This window comes from Telopea speciosissima, chromosome 3 (assembly GCF_018873765.1).
Source record: "Telopea speciosissima isolate NSW1024214 ecotype Mountain lineage chromosome 3, Tspe_v1, whole genome shotgun sequence".
Classification (NCBI taxonomy): domain Eukaryota; kingdom Viridiplantae; phylum Streptophyta; class Magnoliopsida; order Proteales; family Proteaceae; genus Telopea; species Telopea speciosissima.
The window spans coordinates 52,991,927-53,017,266 of record NC_057918.1 but is presented as its reverse complement, the minus strand read 5'-3'; the positions used below and the strand labels follow the sequence as shown (position 1 = coordinate 53,017,266).

The window sequence follows — 25,340 nt, the reverse complement described above, 5'->3', positions numbered from 1 at the left end:
CCATGAAGAAGACCGCTACAAGACTGCTTTCACAACACCCTTTGGCCATTACGAATGGAACGTAATGCCATTTGGTTTAAAAAATGCTCCTAGTGAGTTTCAAAACATCATGAACGACATCTTCAACCCCTACGGTCATTATGCCATAGTTTATATAGATGACGTTCTAATCTTTTCAGAATCAATTGACCAACACTTCAAACACCTCAGAAGTTTCTACCAAGTTGTTAAAACAAATGGATTAGTCCTCTCAAAGAAGAAGACGGATTTATTCCAAACCAAAATTAGATTTTTAGGACATTATATTCACAAAGGGACAATCATCCCAATTGAAAGAACAATTGTCTTTGCAGACAAATTTCCAGACCAAATCCTAGAAAAGAAACAACTTCAAAGATTCTTAGGAAGCCTGAACTATGTTAGGGACTTCCTACCATCAATAAGCAAGATATGTGAACCATTATACCAAAGGCTCAAGAAGAAAGCCCTTGCTTGGGGAGAACCACAAACAAAAGCTGCTCAAGAAATCAAAAGGCTAGTCAAGGAAATTCCTTGTTTAACCCTAGCAAACCCAGATCTTCCCAAGGTTGTTGAAACAGATGCCTCAGACTTAAGCTACGGAGGCATCCTCAAACAAGTAGATCAGGGGAAGGAACAATTAGTCCAATTCACCTCTAGACTATGGAATAATGCCCAAAAGAACTATAGCACAATTAAAAAGGAAATTTTATCCGTGGTTTTGTGCATTCAAAAGTTTCAAGGAGATTTACTAAACAAAAGATTTCTAGTCAGAGTAGACTGCAGTGCAGCAAAACAAGTTTTAAAAAATGATGTTCAAAATATTGCATCAAAACAAATTTTTGCAAGATGGCAAGCTTTGCTTTCAAGTTTTGATTTTGACATTGAATACATCAAAGGAGAATCAAATTCTATCCCTGACTTCCTCACTCGGGAATTCCTACAGGGCCCAAAAGTCATAAGCTGCATCTTCACCATGCCACCCAAAGAAGACAACCCCCTCTTCAGAGTCAAATCAAAAGCCACCTATGCCAAGGCTCCCCCGCCTAAACAAATAGCAAGTTCCTCCCAAGATACCTTTCTTGTTCCCTTCTCCCATGTGGTTGTAGGGACATCACAAACAGTCTCAAGACCAAGTTCCTCCAAAACAGTAGCCAATATCCCCATTCAAAGGTCAGTCCACCAACCACCAAAGCCAACTCCAAAAGCCCAATACATTAACAAAGGCATCTTCTAAGACCTTTTTATCCTAGAAGACCATTACGTCCAAAAGTGTACCTCCGCTGCAGATATTGCAAAGAGGCTTTTCTACCAAGACTGGCATTTCTACTCCCCAAACCACACAAAAACCCAAGAATTCTATGAGTTTATTCTTGTAGATACTAATTCAATACGAATCAAGCAAAACTTTGACAAGACTGACAAAGCTCTGGTAACCCATTCCTCAGTTACCATCTTCAAGATCATTAGTGCTGAAGATTGGGGTGCAGGCCCCCTTTCCCAAAGAAATTTCTCCCAAAATTTCACGTCCAAAAGCTTTCATTACTTTGACTACGTGGATGCCTGGCAACACGCATTCCTGTGGCAAAACCAAAAGGGAAGACACTCGTGGTTCTTCTGCTTCAACTACAAATTCAACAGCCAAATCCCAAATTGGTTCTCAAGATGGTGGCATACCTATGGACCAATTGAAGAGATCCTGCCTGCATCTCTCATGGAGGTGTATGCCAAGTTTTGTGAAATTACCCAAAAGGTCCCAAGACAAGCAGACCTCCTAAGGTTCTTCCTGCAGTGCCACCTTGCGTGGATTATGTACTGGGAGTACCAGGTCCAAGAAATGGAGACCCAAGAAGCAACCCTGCCAACCTTGGCCAGGATTTTTTATGTCAAATGGTGGGATGGGTGCAATATCACCCACTGCACCACAGAGAAGATCATCAAAGCAATAACTGGGCTAAAGCCCATCCCAAAAGTAACCCAGTCTCAAGCTTCGAATGAGGAGATTCGCCTCAGGCGAAAACAACTCGAACAAGAATTGGCCCAGCTCGGCCCAGCAAGTGATGAAGAAGGCAAAGAAGAAGAAAGGTTCAGCATGGCCTCCTTCTCCTCCCAGCATCTTCATGAAGGGCAATTAGCCCAGGATCCAAATGAGCAGGATGACCTGCTCACCCAACAAGGAGAATCCGTCTCCTCAACCCACTCCACAACAAGAGGTCGTGGAAGAGGACGTGGCAACACTATCAGCCATCTGCCACGCAGATCAAACAAGACCCAATAAGGGCCCAAAAAAAAAAAAAAAGGGGATAAAAGACTATTTCAAAACCCGTGGACCCAGGCCATGGATCCTAGCCAAAGGTCAATCCGGGCAACCCGAAAGGGAAAAGGATGACTACGTTAGTATGACGTAAGGCTGATGCCTATCATACTATTGCCATGACTCGACAATTCAAACCATTGAGTTCAAACAGTGTGTACACAAAGTGGAAAACAGTCTGTCTCTCAGACATGGAATGCCACGTGTCCCCACTATTCCTTTCACTCCAAGACAAGAAAACTTTCGGTGGCTTTGCCCCTTAAGTCAAAAGATTCTTTCTGCTTTCAACTGATGGGCCCCAGTTGCCTCCAAAGTCCAAAAGCAGCCGACAAGTCACAACCAATCCAGCCGACAGGCCATTGTGCCTCCAGAAGATTCCCTTCGGATAAGGCTGAAGCAAAGACACCCATTCTCCTTTAAGAAGGGCATTCGACTCAGTTGAGGAGGAAGGAAGTTTCGGAAGAGAGAAGCAGCTCTGCAACTCATCTTCAAGCTTCGAACATCAAAAATCCTAAGTAGGATTTCAAGCTTTTTATTTTCTTTTTCAAGTTGTAAAAGACTCTCGGAGTCCCAAGTCCTGTATACAAGTCCAAAGTTCGTCAAGTCCTGTAACTGAAGATCTCCAACTAGGATCTTCACCAAGTATTCATCCAAGCTCAAGCCTTTATCTCAGGCTTTCAAGTATTATCCAATGTACACCTGCTAAGCTTTTGTGTGTGCTTAGCAGGTGTTGTAGTCCTAAATATAGGACCGGTCGCTGCACTCGGAGGGGGTAACCCTCGTCGGTCTACCGTTTTGCAGGTAGCCTTCATCAATATATATATAAATATATATATTTATATATATATTGATGAAAAAGAAACCATATATTTTCAGGAAACCAGGGAAGTTTTTACAGTTCAGGGGGGGTATTGCACCATCTAAAAGTTAGGTTAGAGAAGTTCTATGTGAGTTCAACAAATTCCAAAAAGCGAGGTAAAATGTTCCACGGTATTTGGGGAAAGGTCTGAGTAGTAAAAAGGTCAAAAAGTTTGTTGTTGCAGCACCATATCTCCTTTAAGATGATATGTTTTGCAATCGCAGTCTTCCATCCTTGTAGAATGCCACAAAGCTCTGCCTCCATGTCATCCGTAGATTCTGTCCGACTGATTCTAGTTAGAATTCTTTGCCCATTAAGGAACATGGAGAATGTCCACTTGACTATTCTAAGTTTGGGATAAAAAACTCCTGCAACTAGCAAACCAGGGAAGTCCATTGTGGAGTCAGTGATAGAAGCAACAGTATTGGGGCAATGATTAGGCGGGCAAGGTGTGTGGTGTGTTGTTATTATGGGTGGATCAATAGATGGTGGGGTCAAATTAAGGTCAAAAATCCAACGATTAACATAATGTATGACCATTAAAGGGTCAACCTTAATACCATCGTTAATGACTTTGTTACGTACAGACCAAATAGAATAACAAGTTATAAGAAAATTAAAAAAAAACCAACAAAACAATTGTTTGTTCATGGCCCTTGAGCCAAGTAGGGATGCACACAAGCAGGTGAGCGAGGGAGCAAATAAGTGCTCAATTCTCGATCCAAGCGGGCCAGAAGCCCAGATTCGCTTAGGCCAATCACAAGATAGAAAAAGATGCCAAAGTGATTCGTTGTGAAAGCCACAAAATCCAATCATGCTTATTTTTATGTGAGACTTCTACAAAATTAACCCCTCGTGCCCAACTGGTAAACAAAAAAAGAGTCAGACATCTGAAGGCGCTTCTTAAGATGTTGTAATCGAGCCCATCTCGTTTAGTTTCCATAAGATCTATGATGTCTGGCCTCTCAGATTTGGAGAATGAGTGAGAGATCAAACTACGATTCCAACTTATCATTTTCATAACTGCCCGTGGTGCTGATTCTCCCCAACCACCACACCATGGAGTTCTGAGCAAAAAATGCTTAGTGTCCATCATCTCACCAGCATTGAATCACTTCAGCCCTTTCCTAGGCACTCTTTGATTTAAGTTTTAGAGTAACTCATTGGCCTTCCTCTGCCGGGACGGTTTACTAGTAGTAGCATTATGAGAAGTGTCACAAGACTTCTCCTTGCTGAAAAAGCGAGACTTGAAACTTACATATGCATTTGGATTAAGGAGTTGGATTTGATTTGGTGATGTTGGGAGGTGATTTGGTTGGGGCGGCTTTGATGGGTTTCGAAGGTTGGGAAGGAGGGATATAATTGGAGAGTAGTGATATCACCTTGATTGAGAGACTGAGCTGGTCACGGGTTCAAGTCTGGAAACAGCCTCTATGCGAAGGCAAGGAAGAGGCTGCGTACATTATGACCCTCCCAGACCCTGCAGTGGTGGGAGCCTCGTGCCCACACAAAACTGAGTCATGGTAGACAATTGTTGCCACAGCACCTTCAAACCATCACCGAGAGTCGAAAATACCACCAAATCCACTTCGCAATTTGAAAATGGTCAATGGTAGGTTGATGCATATAACAGCAAACATTGTTAGCAGAAAAAACAATATATGGTAATATTTGGCTGTGTGCTGTGAGGTACCGAAGAGCCCCAAGAAGACTGCAAGAAAAAAGATCAATGAGATTAGGAAATATCTCAAAAAAAGATGTAGAGGCCTTGGCAATTGGCAGCCATCAGTGTAGGGATAATAAATCATGAATATCCTTCCTCCAATAGAAAAGATCAATACAAGAATGGAAAACTACAATGCACAAGAATTAGTGTAGAAGATGCATGTCCCTGAGGGCAAACTCATTATGAAGATCAAGAAACCGCTTCATTATACATGAAATGCTGTCAATGCTAATATAATCTATCTTACAGGAATCTAAACTTTGGCGATAATTCTAATATTCAAGAAGAAAAAGAAGAGAAACAAATCATCCACATCCTCCTGTAAAAGAAACGGAGAGATACGATCCACATAATTAAAAAAAATACAAAAATTTTAGGCCAATAAAGAAGAAGACAACACCAAAAGTTTGAACCCAATATGATGGCTGAAACCCAAGATTTTTCTTCAGGCCAGTATTGGCAATTTAGAGCAACCCGTTATGGTGGTTGTAGCTTTGGATTGATCCAAACTTGAATGGTGGCACTTCAAAACGTTTTCAACTCTTTTATACGTTGTGATCAAGTATCATGAGAAGCAGAAGTGCCCTCAGCAGCCTTTTTCTCCCGTTGTTTCTCCCTTCGTTTCTTGTTTCTCAATGCATTCTTGCTCATTTCTCTAAATTATGAAAGATTAAGTTAATGGCAAAAGGATATAGCATTATCTGAAGATTAAAACTGTAGATCAACAGAGTGAAGTGGGTGAGGGTGGGAAAAATAAATAAATGAATGAATATTTTACTCACTCTGTAGGAGCAACTCCTCCAAACAGCTGCCATTTGAAAAAAAAAAAAAAAAAAAAAAAATTAAAACCAAATAAAATAAATTCAATTAGCAAATAGGTTTATACACTTTTTTTTTTGGGTAAAGAAGGTTTACACTTGAAGCTTACATGTAATGTGAAGTGCATTTAAATTCTAATTCATGACTCCATTTTGAACCAATTGACTAGGGCCTTAACTCAGTATGCAATTCAACGTTTTTCTTGTAATGTCAAGTTACAGTCAAAATATTCAAAACACCACACCAAACAATTAAAAACTCTTGAGAGTCCACTCTGACTTCTGCTTGCCTAATAAAAATTAATCTGGGCCCAAATTTAAGGCCTGACCTCTTTTATTTTCTTCTATTGTGTCCATCCCTATGCCCTATGTGATGGAGATCATAGATAAATATCTAAATAACAGTCAGCTGCATTTGGGAGATCCTTTTAAGGTGCAGCTAGGGTAGAGCACAACCTGAACACTACCAGCCCAACCAAAGCCAATCTTCTAGGTCAGTTTGGGCAAGCATTTTGGAATCTTGTACTGTGACCCGAAACCAACAACATATATCGCATATACAGAGAACACAATTGAGTTCAATCTATACTAAGCTCAACAATTAGTGTTTAGACCCTATAAACCATAGTTCGAGAACTCGAGATCTCGCCGAGTTTCTCGGTTTTTGGAAAAGCCGAGACAAGACTACCTACGAGTCTCAAAAGTGCAATATCTCGGGGAGATCTCGGATCTCGGTTGGATCTCGGTTTCGACCCATTATTTTAACCCACCTACCACTTAAATACCTTACCTAATTGGACAAAACTTGACATATCTCGGCGAGATCTCGGATCTCGGGTCCAGATCTTGGGTTGACCCAAAGTTGAGGCTTCGAGTTGAAAAAAAAAAATGCACCAACTCGGCGACATCTCGACTCGTCTCGGTTTTTCCAAGAGTCGAGTTGGTACCGAGACCCGAGCTTTAGTACCTTGCTATAAACATGCCAAAACAAGCCTGACCAATTGTTGATGCAGAATTGAGTTCAATCTATACTAAACTCAACACTAACTATATAGTGCATATACAGAGAATACACAATTGAGTTCAATCTATACTAAGCTCAACAATTAGTGTTTAGAGCCTACAACCATGCCAAAACAAGCCTGACCAATTGTTGATGCAGAATTTAGTACAATCTATACTAAGCTCAACAATTCTCTCGGCCCAATTGGGCTTAGGAAGTCCAAATTTTGGGCCATGGAAAGGTTCTATGAGCCTTCTGTTCTGAGTCTATTGAGTTAAGTCAATATTTAAGAGTGATTAGGAATCCTTTTACAAGTCAGTTTAACCCCCATCAATTGGACATGTTTCGAGTAAAGAATTTTGAGTTCTTCCAAGATTTTTGGAGCTATTGAGTTATGCACACAGGACTGGTATTCCAAATCTGATCTCCCTACTTCCAGTTTGGTTCATCTTTTCTTTTCAGGTGTGATCTTTCCTCCCTCTTCTCTTCTACTATTCTTCTTGCTATTTCTTATTCATTACTTTTTCTAATCTATGCACCCCCTTTTTTATTCTAAATTTCAGATTGCATTATTCTTTATATATCTCTCAGTTAGCAATCTGTATCGTCTCAAATTTAGAACATCAATTACCAGTATACTTCCCTCTAAACTCTAGTTCTGATTCTTAAAGAATACAGGCAAATATTGCTGTCCTAGTTCTACTATTAGTCTTTCTAGCACCACTAGGACTTCTCCATAATCCCATATTTGTAGTCAGAATTTCTTTAAATTCTGCAGCTCTGTTCTTCTATTAGAATACACCACTCGATATGAGCTCTAACCTATTCTGATCTATCTGTTGTGGGTTACAAACTTTCTCCTATTTCTGGCCTATATTTTTCTGTTTCTATAATCATGTCTGTACTAGTCTCTCTCACCCCTAATTGATAAATGCAATAGTAATTAATAGTGTGATTTTTCCCCACTGTATCTTTTTGTCTTTCTTCACCGGCAATATGTTGCATGAGCTTGATGCAGTATCTACTTGATAAAATATGTCTCAAATAACCTCTCAATTTGCAATTTGAGTTTCAGGCCTAACGCTAACAAACCTAATTGACTGGAACTACATCAAGAGCACATTGAGCATATGCATGACAAAGGTTGGATTAAGCAGCTCCTTGTCCATCCAAGATGTATCTGCTTGTAAGGGCAGATTTGGAACTTCACTTTGAGTTAGTAATAAAGACTGGAGAAGGCCCAATCTTCCCTCTCCAACATTGTGTCCCAACTCTTCCCTTCTCTTTATTTCTCTTCTTTCTTCTTCTTCTCTTTCTTCATTTCTACTTCTGGATTGTTACTCTTATTTTCACAGTTCCTATAATCTTAATCCTACTACAAGTGAACTTGGTTTTGTCCTTGATCAATCACTTTGCTATCTGGAGCCTAGGTCATCATTTTATGCTCACTCCAGCATTAATACCAAAGTGGAGCTACTATTTTCTTAGCCTTGGTGATTCATTGGGACTCAAATAACCCCTTGGGTTCTCCAAAGTATTATTGTTTCCTCTTTAAAACATTCTCTTTGGGCTGATAAATGTTCCTTTTCATGATAGGAAATTACTCTTCAACTTAGCAGGCAATCATCCTCACCGATACTAGGTGAGTCCTCTTTCCTTGGTATTACCTCAGTAATAGGGGTGCAACTGGGCCAGGACGGGCTTAGGTCTTTGAAGGACTGGGCCAAGTCCGGGTGTACGCCTTGGCCTGTACCCAGTACAGCTCAAAGATGAGCTGTCATGGCCTCAGGATCTGCAATTCACTTACTCTCTTAGATCATGGGTTCATGTCTTCAGCACTTGAATTTTCAGCATCTGTTTTTTTATGCATATATGTGGAGAATACAATAAACTTATTACAGTAGGGACTACCTTAGGTATGCTAAATCAATGATAAGGTCGATCAAGGGCTTGCCCTGTTGGTTCGCTGCTCCTTTGGAGAAACAGCGTCGGGAGCTTGATCGGTGGTTCAAGTCTCCTCAGCGACACCTAGTCCACATTTAATTGCTTTCCAAGAAGTGGAGCCTGTTGGTACCATATTTGACCCCCTTGTGGGTCCCCTCTTTGCCTCCTTGTGGGGCCATGATGGCCATTCGGCCCTTGAATTGCACCCCAAAAAAAAATATACTGTGGCAAACCTACTCAATATACAGACATACAGTTTTTGGCTGTGCCAGGCTTGGTGGGCTTAAACTGAGGCCTCAACCTGAAGATGTAGATTGATGGAGAAGAACCAGCCACACCAGTCAGGTCATTGAGCACCTATGGTCCACTTTAGTGGGTCAGATTTAAGCCCATATTTTGCAGATTATGTGCTGCCCAAGTATCCATTGACTAGCACCAATTCTGGTTTATATTTTGACAGCTTTAGTGGGCCCCCTAGCCAGCTTGCGTGGAGAAGAGTTAAAAGGAAGATTTGGCAGATTGTGTGGGTCCCATTCTGGACTTGCATGGAGGATATTTTTCTGGAGGGTTATTGATTTGCATGGAGCCTTTAGTAGATCTTACTTTTATTTGTTTCTATTCCTATAATTGGCTAGTAGGAAAAAAAATTTAGTTTCAGTTTCTATTTTGGTGTCGCAATCTCGGCTGATTTCTAAAAAAAGGGTGTACCCAGTGCAACCTTGGCTAATTTCTATTTTCTTTATTTTATTACTTCTGTTTCATGTTGGGAATTGGGATAACTATTTAATTAAACTAATGAAGATCTTTTTGTTATTTGGCAGCCTGTGGCTTGTGCATGAGAGTTTCTATTGCATAATAGTGTTGCTTTATGATAAATAAAGATAAGGGAGAATATCCCCACGATGGGTGCTTACGGACAGCAATAGGTAAATTCAAAGAATCAATCTGCAAAGGCTCAGCAGATATTACCACTACAGCCACTCTACCTAGGCAACCGCTCTCCTCAAATGACTGCCAATCACCTCATCTGAGGAGAGCAGTTGGCTACGTAGAGTGGCAGTAGTGGTAATATCTGCTGAGTCTTTGCAAGAACGAGATCGAGTAAACACCTGAAATGGTTTAGCACTAGGCACATTGTCAGTGTTCGATTTCTCCCCCCTGCACAGAAGGGTTCGCACCAAGCTAAAGAAGAGAAAAGAGGGGCTGTCAAGAGGAACAATCAGCGGCACATGGTCACTAGAATGCTCCCCCTGAAGAGATGCTGAGGGAGAAAAATAAGCAGCTGACTCATGAAACACAAAATCCACAGTGACCAGCACACGACGAGAAGGCGAATGGTAGCACTTATAGCCTCTCTGAGTGGCAGAGTAGCCAACAAAAATGCACCGGAGCCCCCGAGGATCAAGCTTACCAGCAAGGTGATGATTGCATGCGAAACACACACAATCAAAGATCCTCGGATGGATAGTGAAGGAGGAATTGTGTTAAAGAACATCCAAAGGGGTGCGGGAACCCAACATGCGGGAAGGCATGCAGTGATTAAGTGAGCAGCAGTAAGGACGGGTTTGCTCCAATAATGCTAAGGAACATGCATTTCAAACATTAGAGCTTGTGCGACTTCCAACAGGGGGCGCTTCTTACATTCTGCGACACCAATCTGTGCAGGGGTATCTACACTACTAATCTGATGAATGATGCCCTCAGCAACAAGAAAAGACTGAAATGAGCCCTCAAAATATTCCCAACCATTATCACTGCAGAGAACTTTAATAGTAGCATTAAACTGGATTTTAATCATACGATGGAAAAGCTGAAAACAACGAAACACTCTTCATATTTATGATGAAACAAATACACCCAAGTACCTCGAGAATGGCAATCAATTAAAGTCACAAACCAACGTTAACCAAAAATAGACACACCGGGAAGGACCCCAAATATCAGAGTGAATTAAACAAAAGGTGCAGTACTTATTATCTGAAAAGAGGTAAACAACACGAGTTTGCATAAAGTCCTAAGGGTGGATGCCCCAAACGCCGATGCTACCTATGTAACTTTGATAAAGCAAAAGCAGGAGCAGACGAATCTAACTGATGAGCCTAGGGGGTAAGAGCTGACACTAGGGTGACTGTTCCCTAGCAGATATAAACCACTCAATCTACCACTACCAATCATGGTCCCCGTCACCAAGTCCTGAAATACACAGTGTGATGGAAAAGTGACTTTACAATTCGTCTCGAGTAATGCTACTAATAAAAAGAAGATTAGTAGAATAATTAGGAACATGATGAACAAATGATAAAAGTAGAGAGGTAGAACACTGAATGGATCCTTTCCCAGAAACAGGAAAAGGAGACATCAGCAACCCGAACATGTTCTTTACCTGAACCTGGGTAAAAAGTAGAAAATTGACTAGAGGAACCAGCCACATGATCTGTAGTGCCTGAGTCAATTATTCAAGGTGGGGAGATGACATAGGCGCAATGACCAATAAAAGAGATACCTAAATGCACAAAGTTGGAGGTAGAAGTGGGCGAACCAGAGGCAGTAGGGGCAGCAAGAGAAGGCGAAGATAAGGAAGGAGGTTCCAACTTGGACATCAGATGTCCAAGAACTAGAAACTCATCCTGGGAAAACTGGCCACCTATGGATGCGGGAGGAGTCACCTCAACATGGTGCGCATGAGCTAGGTTAGAAACACCACGTCCACGACGACCATGCCCACGTGTAGAAGTAGGACGACCATGTAACTTCCAACAATACTCCTTCGTGTGACATTCCTTCCTGCAATACTCACATTTGACTGGGTCACAGTCAGATGAAGGACAATCAATATAACAGGTGGAACCACCCCAGGACTGAGAGCCAAAGCCAGTGTAGAGAGTATATCTCTCCAAAGAAATGGGCTATAAAATGGCTGTCCGCTGACTCTCCTCAAGTTGAACAAGAGCATAGGACTACTTCAAGGAAGGGACAGGGTCATGACTGAAAACCTGAGATCGCATATGATCATACTCCACATTCAATCCAGCCAAAAAATCATAAATATGAATCATATCGTCACTTTTCTTGAAACCGGCAGCATCGGTAGAGCATGCAGCCTGAAAGGTCTCATAGAAGTCAAGTTCCTGCCACATGTTGCGCAACTCAGAATAGTATTGGGATAATGACATCTCTTTGGAGCAGCCCCATGACTTCTCTTGCGCAACTCATAGACTTGGGCAGCGTTTCCAACCTGAGAATACGTCTCCTTGGCAGCCTTCCAAATCTTCTCAACAGAGTCTAAGAGAAGATAGCCCAGGCAATAGAAGGTTGCATAGAGTTAATCAAGAATGACATGACAAGGGAGTCATCAGAACTCTATTTTTGCAACTGAGGACCTTCAGCAGTCATAGGCTTCGCAACGTCACCTGTAAGGTACACGGTAAAACCACAGGCGCAACAGAAAGGAAGCATGAGTGTGACCACATCAAATAGTTGTTGCCATCCAACTTGATGGGGCTAACAGGGAACGAAGGACACTCGCTAAGAGTGCTGTGATTCATACCTTCAATTCTAGTTGAGATGGTACTATCGCTGGACATGATTGCTAATCAAAAGGTAATTCCAACTTCTCTCTACAGCACGATAAGGTTGAAAAATGGCTGCAGCAAAGGTGCATCATAGGGAAAGACTCCAGTGGAAAAAGGATCGCTGGTTTAAGCCATAAGAAGCAAACCAATCACAAAAAAGGGACCCTAGGTGGGAAAAAGTGAACCACCGAGGGTTGGATCATGTAGAAGACCCTCTGAGAAAAGAGGACTTTGGAGGGAAGAGAAGGGAAGGCGGAGGTCTGGCGGTAGAGAGGGAAAGTTGCGGGAAGAGAAAAAAGGAGTCGTGAGAGAGAGAAAAGGGAGGGCGGAGGGCAGGCGGTGGTTTGAAAGAGTCGCGAGAGAGAGAAGAGTGGTGGTGTTTTAAGGGAGGCGAGAGAGTGAGTCGCAAGAGAGAAAGGAAGGGGCGGTTCTGGTGGTGATGGTGATAGAGTCACGAGAGAAGAGAGAGGAGGTTCTGCTGTGTTGCGTCACAGAGGCGACATAGTTGTCACGGCGTCTAGGCAACCCAAGGTGGTGGAGAGGGTAAAAAACCAAGGCATCACCAACAAGGCAACCAAGGTGCCTGGACGCCTAGGCGACGCCTTGACAACAATGAGAGGCAGTGGCGGCATAGGTACAAAGGCGGGGATCCCAAGACTGATTCCCGCTCTGATACCATGATGGAATTGATTGGGAGAATGATGATGTGTGTCCCTTGGGATCACAGCCAAGCTTTACTTATAATAAAGGAGAATGAGTGCAAATTACAAATATACACTCAGGAAAGAGTACACCTATACTAGTACCCGAATTACAAGAAGTTTTTATTTTATTGTTCTGCAATAACCTGTTATCTGAGAAGTACCGAGACCCCTGTCTCTTCAGTTATGGTTGATGTTGATCATTAGAAGGCTGTTCTGTTAGTTCTCCATCAAATTTTGGTTGAAGACTCAATACCACTCCCTGTAGCACTGTTGTGTTGGAGTTTTCTGCAGATTTCTTCAGGCTTCTGTAACTCCAGATCTACCCATCAGCTTCTCCTCAGATTTGGAGGGTGCGATCATGTCTTAAGATTGTTCCTTCGATATTAAGTCAAACCCCATCTGATGGCTGAATGTTGCAGTAGGCTGTATGTTACTATTTTGGAGTTTCTACTTTCTGATATCCCTATTATATCTCTTAATCCAGCCATCAGAGTTGGGTTAGTTTTTGAAGAGTTGTGGGTCTCCCTATACCCTACCCTTGACTGGAAGTTGGCTCCATCAGAGGTGGCCATAGGGCTATATCATTGTGCTGCTTAAGTTGCTGTTTTGTGGGGTTATTCTGCCATTTCAGCTTCTGGTTTACTGTTGCAGCTGATAGTAAGTTAATATTGTGTTGATTAATCACTGAAGTAATCTGGCCCGTGGACAAGAATTCTTTAAGTTAATAATTTGGACAACAAGTGATCGCTGTGCTATTATGGAGTTCATAGTTATCAAGGAGGCAAGGCGACCAAGGCGTTGGAGAGGGCCCAAAATCAAGGAGAGACCAACAAGGTGGCAAGGCACCCGCAAAGGCGCCCAAGGCGACCAAGGAGCCTGGACGTCTAGGCAACACCTTGATAACTATGATGGAGTGAGATCAGTTTCCGGACTGAATACTATTCTGGTTTAACCGTGTCGGTTCCCCATACTGTTGGTCTTGTTTTAGGCCCAACACTGCCCTATTACTGCTGTTACAGATTTACAGAGGGGTTTTGTTTGCTGTAAACCAGTACCCGTCGATCCTGTTTTAGGATGGAAGTCTGAACCATTGATTAGTGGACTCATCAGAAGCCCAACCTCAGGCTGGGATATCTGGGCCCAAGCCCAGGCCCGTGGACCTAAAACACCAGCCCAAGGCTGGAAATTTTCAGGCAGGCTTTGGTTGGGCTCTGGTTTTTTAGGCCTAAGTTGCACCCGTACATAGCAGGGAAGTCGTCCTCATCTTTCTAGGAGTGGCTGTCCTGTCCTGGCCAATGCACATGATGATCTGAGACCACCTAGCCCTCTGTGGACAAGCCTACCAGCTACCAGCAACAATGCATCACATTGATTTTCTGGTTAACTCTGTTTTAATCAGGTTTGAGTGAATGAACACCATGGGTTGGGTTGACACAAAAACTCAGTTTTAAGATCAGACTGGGTGAGGCTTCGGTTGTCCTTCAACCCCACCACAAGTTGCACCCTAGGATACTACAGTAGGTGAATCAACCTAGGGAGTCTGGTCTTTTAACCATCAGCAACAATCAAATTGACATAGCTATACTAATGCAAAGGTCACTCTTTAATTCCAACTAGATGCTATAGAAAGGGTTAAGTCAATGACTGGAGGAAGAAAAGGTGATCAGTCAAATTGTTCCACAAACGTAAGACCTGGACCATCCAAATCAAAGTCCCACCACTTAGCTAATTATAAAACAAGTCATAACAAGACATGAGTCACTAGCAAATGGGTATATTTTTTGCATACCTCTGCCTGAGCTGCAGCAGCACTCTTGGCATGCGGTGGGCGATATGGAGCAGGTTTCTGTGCAGGTGGGTTTAGTTTTGTGGAAGTTTGGGAAGACTTTGCCCCTGAAACCAATTAATACATACCATGAAAAATAAACAAATAAAGAGATACAAACATATATGAAATAGCCATAGGAGGAAATAATAACCTTCTAATTTGATCCCACTAATTTTTAATGAGTCAACTGAATTCACAAGTTCAGTTATATCACCAAACTTCACCGGGGCCTCTGGTTTCCAGTCAGCCTGCGTGAATGGCAACATTTTAACATTAGAATACTGAATTAAGACAATGATTCTGGATTAATACAGAGGGAGGAATGCCCAAGACTGACCTGGAACAGTTTGTCAAACATCTTCGTAAAGTACAGAGATCCATTATGGAGGAAGATTTTAACCCTTCAAGAGAAAAAGTAGTGTTGCTTAACCACTTATTACAGACAAATTTAAAAGAAGAAAAAAGAAAACAAAAGAAAATAATTTTCCCTTCAATCAACCAGAAAAACATCAAACAAGTAGAAAAGAAAAGCACGTAAAGTTCGATGAACCACAGATCCATATATTGGTGCCTATACCCCATAATCAAATCCATCTCTTAGAAGGTTGCCAAATTAAGTGCACCAGGAACAGCTCATCCCTTGCACACATAATACGAATTCTCCTTTCAAGAAGTTCAAGGAGTATCAACTCAACTGGCAGTAGCATGCTACATGCGGCCAGCAGCTTAAGAAATAATGTTCATTTTAGATCAGGTAATAAGCTGTCAGAAAGTGCTCTTATACCTCTGTACTCTAAATGGAAAGGATATGCCTCATCTTCCATTCATTTGAGTCTTTCATGAGGAAAGAGTATAGTTTAGGTTTCTCTCTCTTTGGGTTGGGGCCTTCAGCCAATGAGTTTGTCAACCTTTTAAAAGTTTGATCCACGAATTCAATTTTGAAAGTGAAAATAACTTGACATGTCCCCACTTGCTCTTAGTAATGTAGGCCATAGCTGTCACGGCGCCTAAGCGACCCTAGGCGTTGGAGAGGGTCCAAAGTCAAAGCGCCACCAATTAGGCAACCAAGGCGCCTAGACGCCTAGGCGACGCCTTGACAACTATGATGTAGGCTATCCCAAAGCAGCAAATCCAACAAGAGACTAACACAGACATGATCACTAAACAGAGAAACATAGGACAGAAATAGGAGAAAGTTTATATCTAAGAACAGAATACTCTGAATGGCTCAAAAATCAGGTCCACGGTCTATCCTAATAGAAGAGACCTGCAAAATTTGAAGAAATTCTAACAGAATATAAGCTTATGGTGAAGTCTTAGTACTACTAGGTAATAGCAGAGCTAAAACAGCAATATTGACCAATACTCTGAGAGAATCAGAACCAGAACTTCAGAGAATCTAGTAACAGAAGCTTATATTTAAGACTTTGAGCCAGCCAAAGCAGAGAAGCAACCAGAGAGAGATTGAAGAAGAGAAAAATAAAAAAATTGCCTGAAAACAGGGTGCCACAGATAAGTGAGAACCAGAAGATTACAGACCTGTTATTGAATAAAATATGACAGAAGAATGAAGAAGATAGGGCAGGCTAGGAATCCACCTGAACCTTCACTTGAAATGTACCAAGTAAAACATGAGAATCCACTCAGACTTGCACTGAATCCACATTACTCCTAGAAAACTGAAGTTAATAATAAGTTAATAACTCATAAACTCATGGAGATAATGAACTCAATAAATTCTTCAATAGTAGAAACAACATCTTGAATTTCCATTGCTTCATGTTGATCATTCTTTAAGTTGTTCTCTGCCACAACTTCATCTTCCATGTAATAGAATTGATCCTATGTTAATCAACACCAACATTATTTTCCACAGCAGAATTTTTTGTGTATTGATCCTCTTCATTAAAATCTTTAATCATTGGCTTGTCCTTGTCTTTACTGTCTTCTTTAACTTCTTCAGTGATTCCTTCAACTCTACTCCAGCTGCAAGCTCTAACTCTTGAAGTGAAGTCTAGTCTTCTGATACAGATCACTAAAGAGGAAAAGGGCCTGGTTCCTTATTGAACCAATTTTTGCCCAAATCCAGATAGATATGCGATTGGGTTTCTTTGTAATTTTAATGAAGGCCTTTGTTACTCAGACAAGCCATTACATTCTCTCAAATCCGCTTTCTTCTTCTCTAATTCTTCTTGGTATCAGAGCCCAATCCTTTTTGGGATTTTTTTTTGTTTCTTTTGCAAAGGTCAGCTGTCCATGACAGAGGCTTCGGCCTCCAAAGACTGAGCATGGTCACTTAAGTCGTGCAGCCTTCACCTTAACCGCTGACTACTAACACCGCCACCAGGCCCGTCACTACCGCCACCACCAGGGCCTCTCGCCCTTGATCACCAGGGGCTCCCGCTCCCCTTACCATCACTCCCAGGGCCCTCCACCCCCCTTGCTGTAGCTCCCAGGGACCTCCCACCCCTCTGCCATCGTTTCAAGGGGCTCTCACCCCTCTGCAGATGCTTCCCAGCGATCCCTGCCCCTCTGCCGACATCTTGCAAGGGCTCCCGCCCCTCAGCCAACGCCTCCCAGGGCCTCCAGCCCTCTGCCGATGCTTCCCAGGGCCTCCAACCCTGTGCAGATGCCTCCTGGGCCGTCTGCCCATCGCCTCCGACCTGTTGGATCTTCTGCCCGTCATCTCTGTCGATCGCCAAGGCCAATCAAGCCTCTTTTGGTTGCTGGCAGGCCCACCTATGGCCTCTACTATTCTCCTTATGCTTTCATGCCTTGCTGCCTAGTCTCTCTTGGATGTCTATGCTGCTGCCACTCATGACAGTTGGATTTCCCATCTCCTATGCATTTAGCGAGTGATCTTGGTCTTCTTTACTTTTATTTCATCTCTACACATGACGGAAAGTTCTGCTACCTCCATAGGGGGAGTTGAGGATGGTGGTGGAATGGGACCAACTATCTCACTTGGCCCCGGGTGATGCAAACCCAAGAGGGTCAGCAAGCCAAGATCGAATCTGGAGAATAGGGGCAGGTACTGGACAGCTTGGGTCAGATTTGGTTAGTTCTGATCCTGCTGTGTTGGTGTTTGAATGATGAAGGTGGAAATGGTGCAAATGGTGATGGATGATGAATGGTGAATGTTGAAGATAGCAGGATAACATTGGCAAGCTAGAGTCCCACTAGTTGCTCAGCCATAGGAGTCCCACCTAGGCCCACTGTAAGAATCCCACCTAAGCCCTCTAGAGTCACACAAGAAAATATTCAGATTGTTTGCTGTAAAAATTCATTGGGTGCCTTTGTAAGCAGCCTATGGTTTGCATTATATAGGAGTGGAGGAGGCTTTAAAAGCCTTGAGTACATCAAATAGCATTAAAGTAGACTCTTAGAATTCCCAAGCCCCTTTAGAATTCCGCATACATAGATACCAAATCCTAGACATGGAAAACTACCCCCAAGACCTAGAAACCAAAACCAATAAAATATTAAAGACATAATACATGAATCTAGGAATATGAAAAGATTAACACTAGACTCTAGACTAATACTTATAAAAATTAAAAGACTTGACTAACAGCCTAGGGATAGGAAAAAGACTTATAAATATGCCTAGGAAATATGAAAATAAGCTACTACTCAGCCTAATCCTGTATGCCTTCCTTGTACCTCCACATTTTAGGCTCAGTAAAGTGGCCCAATGTATACATAACCCCACCAAAGGTTTATTTCAAATAAAATAAGCCCATTATGTGACTTATCTGCATCATCGGGCTTGCATGCTCACAATTCGTGGCAATAGTCTTCTGGGATATTTGAATGGTAATACTACCAAACCATTTGATATTGTGGCTGCTAATGCTTGACTGGCGAATGATGCTCTTGTCATTTCATTTCTATTAAATTCTATGGAGCCCGCTATTAGCCCTAGTTTTGTTCTGTTGAACTTGGCAAAAGAATTGTGGGATGCCGTCAAACACATATGCCCAGTCCAATAACTATGCTCCGATATATGAACTACGTCACCAAGTTCGAGAGACCACTCAGAAGAAGTTATCACTTTCTGCCTACTACTCCGCCCTTAACAATCTATGGCAGCAGTTGGATTTCTATCACCCTATTTCCATGGCTTGTACTGCTGATGCCAGTACCTTTCAGAAGGAGCGGGAAATGGAACAGGTGTATGACTTTCTCATTGGGTTGAACACGGAGTATGATCAGATCCGAGTTCAGGTTCTCAGCCATGACAAGTTCCCCACACTGCTTGAGACTTACAATCTGGTTCAATATGGCCAGTTAAGTGTGACTATTGCGGCCGCCGACGTCATACTAAGGAAACTTTGGAAGCTTCACGGTCGTCCTAAAGGAGGGGGACGTGAGGGGAAACAAGGTGCCACATGCTCTGAGGCTCATGTGGTTGATGCTACGGATGGTTCTTCTACAATAGCTCCTCCTCCTTCGCCGTTCTCTTTGGATCAATTATTGGCTCTCCAACATATGATGGCATAGATGGGTACTACTGCTCCTCCCACGGCATCTTCCACCTCAGGTTCTCATCTAGCCCAATCAGGTATATTGCTTGCCTCATCCCATTCTAGTCCTTTTTTGCTCTTGGATTCTGGAGCTTCTAATCACATGATTAGTTCCTTGGACATGTTTCGTACCTATATTCCTTGTTCAGATAAGGACAAGGTCCGAGTTTCTGGTGGTTCTCTATTAGCTATTTTTGGTAAAGGCAGTGTCTCATGTTCTCCTACCCAAGGATCAAGAACTCGGGTTTCGACCAGGTTTCGACCTGGCTGAAACAGAGTTTTGGTCGAAACCAACCGAAACCTGGTCAAAACCTGGTACTTTTCCCATTCATGGGGAAACCTTGGTTTCGGTGCCCAAAAATGGTTTTTAATGTCTGATTTTTTGCATACAGTCTATTTTTTACATTTTAAACACAATGCATGAATTATTTTCACAAAAAAAAAAACCACTCAAATTGGTACTCGTGGTTATTGACCCAAGTTTACTAATGTACGTTGATTCAGACACTAAACAAGTATTATATACACTTAATTCACATATAAATTTAAAGCACAAGAACCCTGAATAATACATATTATCCAAATAAAACATTAAGCTCCTTCTTTCTCAATTCCATGTGGAGTTTCTTGGGGGTCCAATCCACGAGTTGCATACCACTGAAGAGTGCGAAGTCGTTCCTCTGAATGCACCACATATGTATCCCATGACATGTTTTGGGACCAATTGGTCTCATAGTCCATAACAACCCATTGATAAGCCCCATCATCAACTTGTCTGAGATATCCCAATCTAGGGAAGGGCTCACCGAGAGTGTAAGAAGGTGGAGCAAATCCAAGCTTTTAGATCAGGCCATTGTAACTCACATATATAAAATTGAAGCATTCTACCATATATTTCCTAAAATGGTACAAAAAGTATGATTGTTTGGGAAGAGAACACTATTACCTTCTTTAATGAAGGTTCAAACAACACCCCAAGATGCAAATCCAAGCTTTTAGATGCCAGATTGGTCCAACTTTGGTGAAGAATTGCAAAAATCTGGGGGAAAAGAGGTTGTGCCAGTCGAAACCATTGAAGCCAAGTCGAGATATGCCTTTCTTGGTCGAGATGAGGAATTATACAGGCCTGGTTCTAGGTGGTCCAGCCATGTTTCGACCGAAACAGTAGTTTCGATTGAAACATGGTCGAAACTACCGATACTGAGTCAAAACCATTAAAATCCCCCTCTATCTCGTCTCGGAAACCTACAAAATCGAGATATCTCAGTGGTTTCGACAGGTTTCGACTGAGTTCTTCCATGCTCCTACCATCTCTTATCGTCTATCCTCCATGTCCCTAACCTGTGTGCAAATTTACTTTCCATTTATCGCCTTACTGCTGATCTTAACTGTTGTGTTCACTCTATTCCACTCATTGTGTTTTTCAAGATCTGATGACAAGGACAACGATCAGTTATGGTAGGGTGAGAGATGAACTCTATTACCTGGACCCAGAACTCTTGTTGCATCTCCTCTAGTCTGTGCGCATACTCTTCGGGCTGGTAGTCACCTTTACCAGTTACAGCAATGGCACTACCGTTTAGGGCATCCATCTGTTCCTATTTTGAATCGTTTGTTTCCTACTTTAATAAAGCACTGTCCTCGAGGAAGTTTTACTTGTGATGTGTGTGAACCTGCTAAACACAAACGTTCTTCTTAATCACCTATGGATAATAAAAGTAGTATTCCTTTTTCTATTAACCATTATAACCTGTTAGGTCCTCGCACTATTGCTCGGGGTGAATATCGGTGGATAATTAATTTTATTGACAATTGTATTCACTTAACTTGGGTCTATCTCCTTCGGAAAAAATCCGAAGCCTTCTCTTGCTTCCAATCCTTCCATAATATGGTGCGGACACAATTTAATGCCCAGGCTCCAGCTTTGTGAAGTGATAATGGGACCAAGTATATTCATGGCCCTTTCCTCAAATATCTTGTCAAACATGGCATTCTTTCACAAACTTCATGTGTTTGTACTCCAAAATAAAATGGTATTCCTGAACAGAAGAATCGGCACCTCCTCGACCAGGTTCCTTCCGCTGTTCTTGATTTCAAAACACCAGTAAGTCAGCTTCCTGACCCTTCCCTTACCTCTCACCTTTCTCCTCGGGTCTTTGGTTGTGTCTGCTTCGCCCACAATTCCTCTCCAACTCATTCTAAGTTAGATCCTCGGGCTTTTCAATGTATTTTTCTTGGGTACTCTACTTTCTAAAAGCGGTACCCGTGTTATCACCCTCCTTCTCATAAGCTCTTTGTCACGATGGATGTTACCTTTAATGATGAACCTTTCTATCTGTCATTTCTTCAAGGGGAGAACAATCTTGAGGATGAGATGACTCCAAGCGAAAGTTCTCAAAACCCTTCTGTCATTGATACTGTTCGTCTTCAGAGGGAGAATATATAGCAAAACACTATGGTTGGTGGAAAGGATCTCATTACTTATTCTCGTCACCAAGAGAGAGAGAAATGTGTCCTTACCTGACCATGTCACACCTCCTGAACTAGCTCCTGAGCATATAACAAGTAACAATTCTTCCTCTCCATCTAATGACGATCTTCCTATTGCTGTTAGAAATGGAGTTAGATCCTGTACTCATTTATAATTTTGTTTCCTAGAAGTCACTGTCTCCCTCCTATCAAGCTTTTATTTCTTCGTTATCCTCTATGCCTACTCCATAGAGCTAGAAAGAAGCTAACTCAGACCCAAAATCGAAGACTACCATGATAGAAGAAATGCAGCCCCTTGAAGAAAAATGATAATTGGGAGCTTGTTCCTTGACCTGAAGGAAAGAAACCAGTAGGGTGCAAATGGGTGTTCACTGTGAAATAAACTACAGATGGGACCGATGCACGATATAAGGCAAGACTGGTTGCTAAGGGATTCACTCAGACTCTATGGGATCGACTTACCAGGATACTTTTGCCCTAGTTGCAAAAATGAATTCTATTCGAGCTATATTATCTTGTGTTGCAAATCTTTGATATGTTGACCTAAAACAGTCACCCGTGCCTATTTTGGCAAGTTTCAAAAGGCTAGGAATAAGTTTGGCTTCATGCAAAGCCATATTGACCATACCTTATTGTCAAACACAAGGATGGCAAGGTCATAACTCTTATTGTTTATGTGGATGATATAGTGATCATCGGTGATGATGAGGCACAAATCTCTCTTTAAAGACTCAATTGGCAGCTGAATTTGAGACCAAGGACTTGGGACAACCCAAATACTTTCTAGGGATTGAAGTAGCCCGATCTAGCAAAGGGATCTTCATTTCCCAAAGGAAGTATGTCCTAGATCTTCTTGAAGAAACAGAGATGTTTGATTGTAAGCCTGTTGAATCCCCCATTGAAGTTAACAACCAACTTAGCAGCACAGGTGGTAATTCTATAAATAAAGAAAGATATCAACGTCTTGTAGGGAAGCTAATCTATCTTTATCACACCAGGTCAGATATTGCCTATGTTGTAGACATTGTTAGCCATTTCCTACATGACCCGAAGACTGTTTACCTTGAGGCAGTATACAGGATTCTACGGTATTTAAACTCAGCTCTAGGAAAAAGTATCTTGTTTTCAAACAATAAGTCTGAAGTTGGAATCCTTTACTGATGCTGACTTGGCAGGTTCCATTGATGATCGTCGCTCCTCTTCAGGTTACTATACCTTTCCTGGAGGGAATCCAGTTACATGGTGAAGCAAGAAACAATCCAGTAGTTTCCAGATCTAATGTAGAGGCTGAGTACAGGGCAATGGCACAAGGAGTATGTAATGTAGTCCTAGAATTGAATAATCAAACTAGGAGCCAATCAACCAGGATTCGTTATGAACAGATGAATCGACTAGGTCAAAAATTGGGTCTTTGGTGAAATTAGGGTTTGGTTAGTATTAGAAGAGAGAATTGGGAGAATAATTGAGTGATCGTTTAGATCAGTCAAGTCCTTTATTTATAGAATGAAAAATACAAATCAAGAGTCTAAAATAGCCCTAGTCCTAGCCAAAATATGACTAGGAATCTAGGAATACATAAAACAGAATAATAACATAAAATAAAAAGGGAAAAAAGGCCAGAATACCCCCACGGTTAGTATTCTGGTATATCTTAACACTCCCCCTCAAGTTGGAGCAAAGATATCAAGCATGCCCAACTTGACTAGGTTAGGATGAAAGACCTGTCCAGGCAGTCCCTTGGTGAACATATCAGCAAGCTGATCAGCAGACTTCACATAAGGAACACAAATAAGGCCTTCCTTTAACTTTTCCTTGATGAAATGCCGATCCACCTCAACATGCTTCGTGCGATCGTGTTGTACCGGATTATGTGCAATACTAATGGCAGCCTTGTTATCGCAATACAGCATTATAGGAAGGCGAATAGCAACGCCAAGATCTTGCAGCAAACCTTTTAACCAGAGTAGCTCACAAATACCATGTGCCATAGCACGAAATTCGGCCTCAGCACTAGAACGGGCCACCACATTTTGCTTCTTGCTACGCCAGGTGACAAGATTACCACCCACAAAAGAACAATAACCAGAAATAGACTTACGATTTGGAAAACCAGCCCAATCAGCATCAGTATACGCCTCAATGCGTAGGTAACCATGGGGAACCAAGAGAATTCCTTTCCCACGAGCGGACTTCAAGTAGTGAAGAATCCGAAGAACAGCCTCCATGTATGAAGTATAGGGATCATGCATAAACTGACTGACAAGACTAATAGCAACCGCAATATCGGGACGAGTATGAGAGCGATAAATCAACTTTCCCACTAGTCTTTGATATCGCCCTTTATCAACTGGATCACCCTCCTTTTCCTTGAGACGAACATTTGCATCCATAGGAGTATCTGAAGGACTGCATCCTAACAAACCAGTCTCAGTCAGTAGGTCTAGGACATACTTTCGTTGGGAAAGAAGGATGCCTTTTGAAGATCTGGCAACTTCAATCCCAAGAAAATACCTTAGCTTTCCTAGATCCTTAATTTCGAACTCTTGGCCAAGAAATGTCTTCAACCTGCTGATCTCAACACTATCATTGCCAGTGACCACAATATCATCAGCGTAGACTATCAAGATAGTGAGTTTTTCGCCTACTCTCTTGATAAAGAGAGTGTGATCTGCATTACTCTGCTTGTAGCCTACAGAAACCATTGCTTTGTGAAAAAGGCCAAACCATGCTCGAGGGGACTGTTTCAACCCATAGAGAGCACGTTTCAATTTGTAAACCTTGCCTTGATTGCTGTCAGAAGAAAACCCTGGTGGAATGTCCATGTAAACCTCTTCATCAAGTTCCCCATTGAGGAAGGCATTCGTCACATCAAGCTGTTGTAAGTCCCATCCAAGATTAACTGCACAAGATAATAGTACTCGGACAGTATTCAGCTTAGCGACAGGAGCAAAGGTCTCCTGGTAATCTATCCCATATGTCTGAGTAAATCCTTTGGCCACGAGACGTGTCTTATACTTATCCACAGTTCCTTCCACCTTCTGTTTCACTACAAACACCCATTTGCATCCAACAGTTCGCTTCCCTAGTGGAAGAGTCATAAGCTCCCATGTGTTATTTTTTTTCAAGGCATCCATTTCCTCTATCATTGCAACTTTCCACTTTCCATCTGTAAGAGCTTCCTGCCAATTTTGAGGAATACAAACAAAAGAAAGCGAGGAAACAAATGCACGAAAGGATGGAGACAAAGCATCATAAGAAACAACATGAGATAACGGGTGTTGAGTGCAAGTTCTCACACCTTTGCAAACAGCACTGGGGAGATCCAAAGAAGAAGTATTACCAGGTGGAGAAGTAGGTTCCGGAACCAGAATTGGCAATTGGACGAGAACAGGTGTCACAGTGGATTGAAGCTCCCTAGTTCTGGTCCTATTCCTTGAAAAAACCTTCAAATTTGTCACATCAATCCTTCGCTGAAATTCACCAATGGTTCTCTGAACTGGGGTGAGCTCCCCTCAAGCAGGAATTGTGGGAACCTCCC

At 42.1% G+C, this 25,340-nt stretch overlaps 1 protein-coding gene and 1 long non-coding RNA gene across 2 annotated transcripts in view; both read right to left on the bottom strand.

The window, feature by feature from the left end:
- Nucleotides 1-5,312: 5,312 nt before the first annotated feature.
- Nucleotides 5,313-25,340, bottom strand: part of LOC122656315 (eukaryotic translation initiation factor 2A) — a 35,082-nt gene continuing 15,054 nt past the window's right edge. Inside the window, exons 9-13 of the mRNA XM_043850797.1 lie at nucleotides 15,124-15,187; nucleotides 14,938-15,034; nucleotides 14,748-14,851; nucleotides 5,700-5,725; nucleotides 5,313-5,572 (exon numbers count right to left, since the gene is read on the bottom strand). Of these exons, the coding sequence (XP_043706732.1) occupies nucleotides 5,476-5,572; nucleotides 5,700-5,725; nucleotides 14,748-14,851; nucleotides 14,938-15,034; nucleotides 15,124-15,187 (388 nt within the window). The 3' untranslated portion in view covers nucleotides 5,313-5,475. The remainder of the gene's footprint in view (nucleotides 5,573-5,699; nucleotides 5,726-14,747; nucleotides 14,852-14,937; nucleotides 15,035-15,123; nucleotides 15,188-25,340) is intronic.
- Nucleotides 7,372-7,912, bottom strand: LOC122656316. The gene is made up of 2 exons (XR_006332081.1): nucleotides 7,788-7,912; nucleotides 7,372-7,647 (listed from the first exon to the last, which is right to left on the bottom strand). It is a non-coding gene; the product is annotated as an uncharacterized LOC122656316 (long non-coding RNA).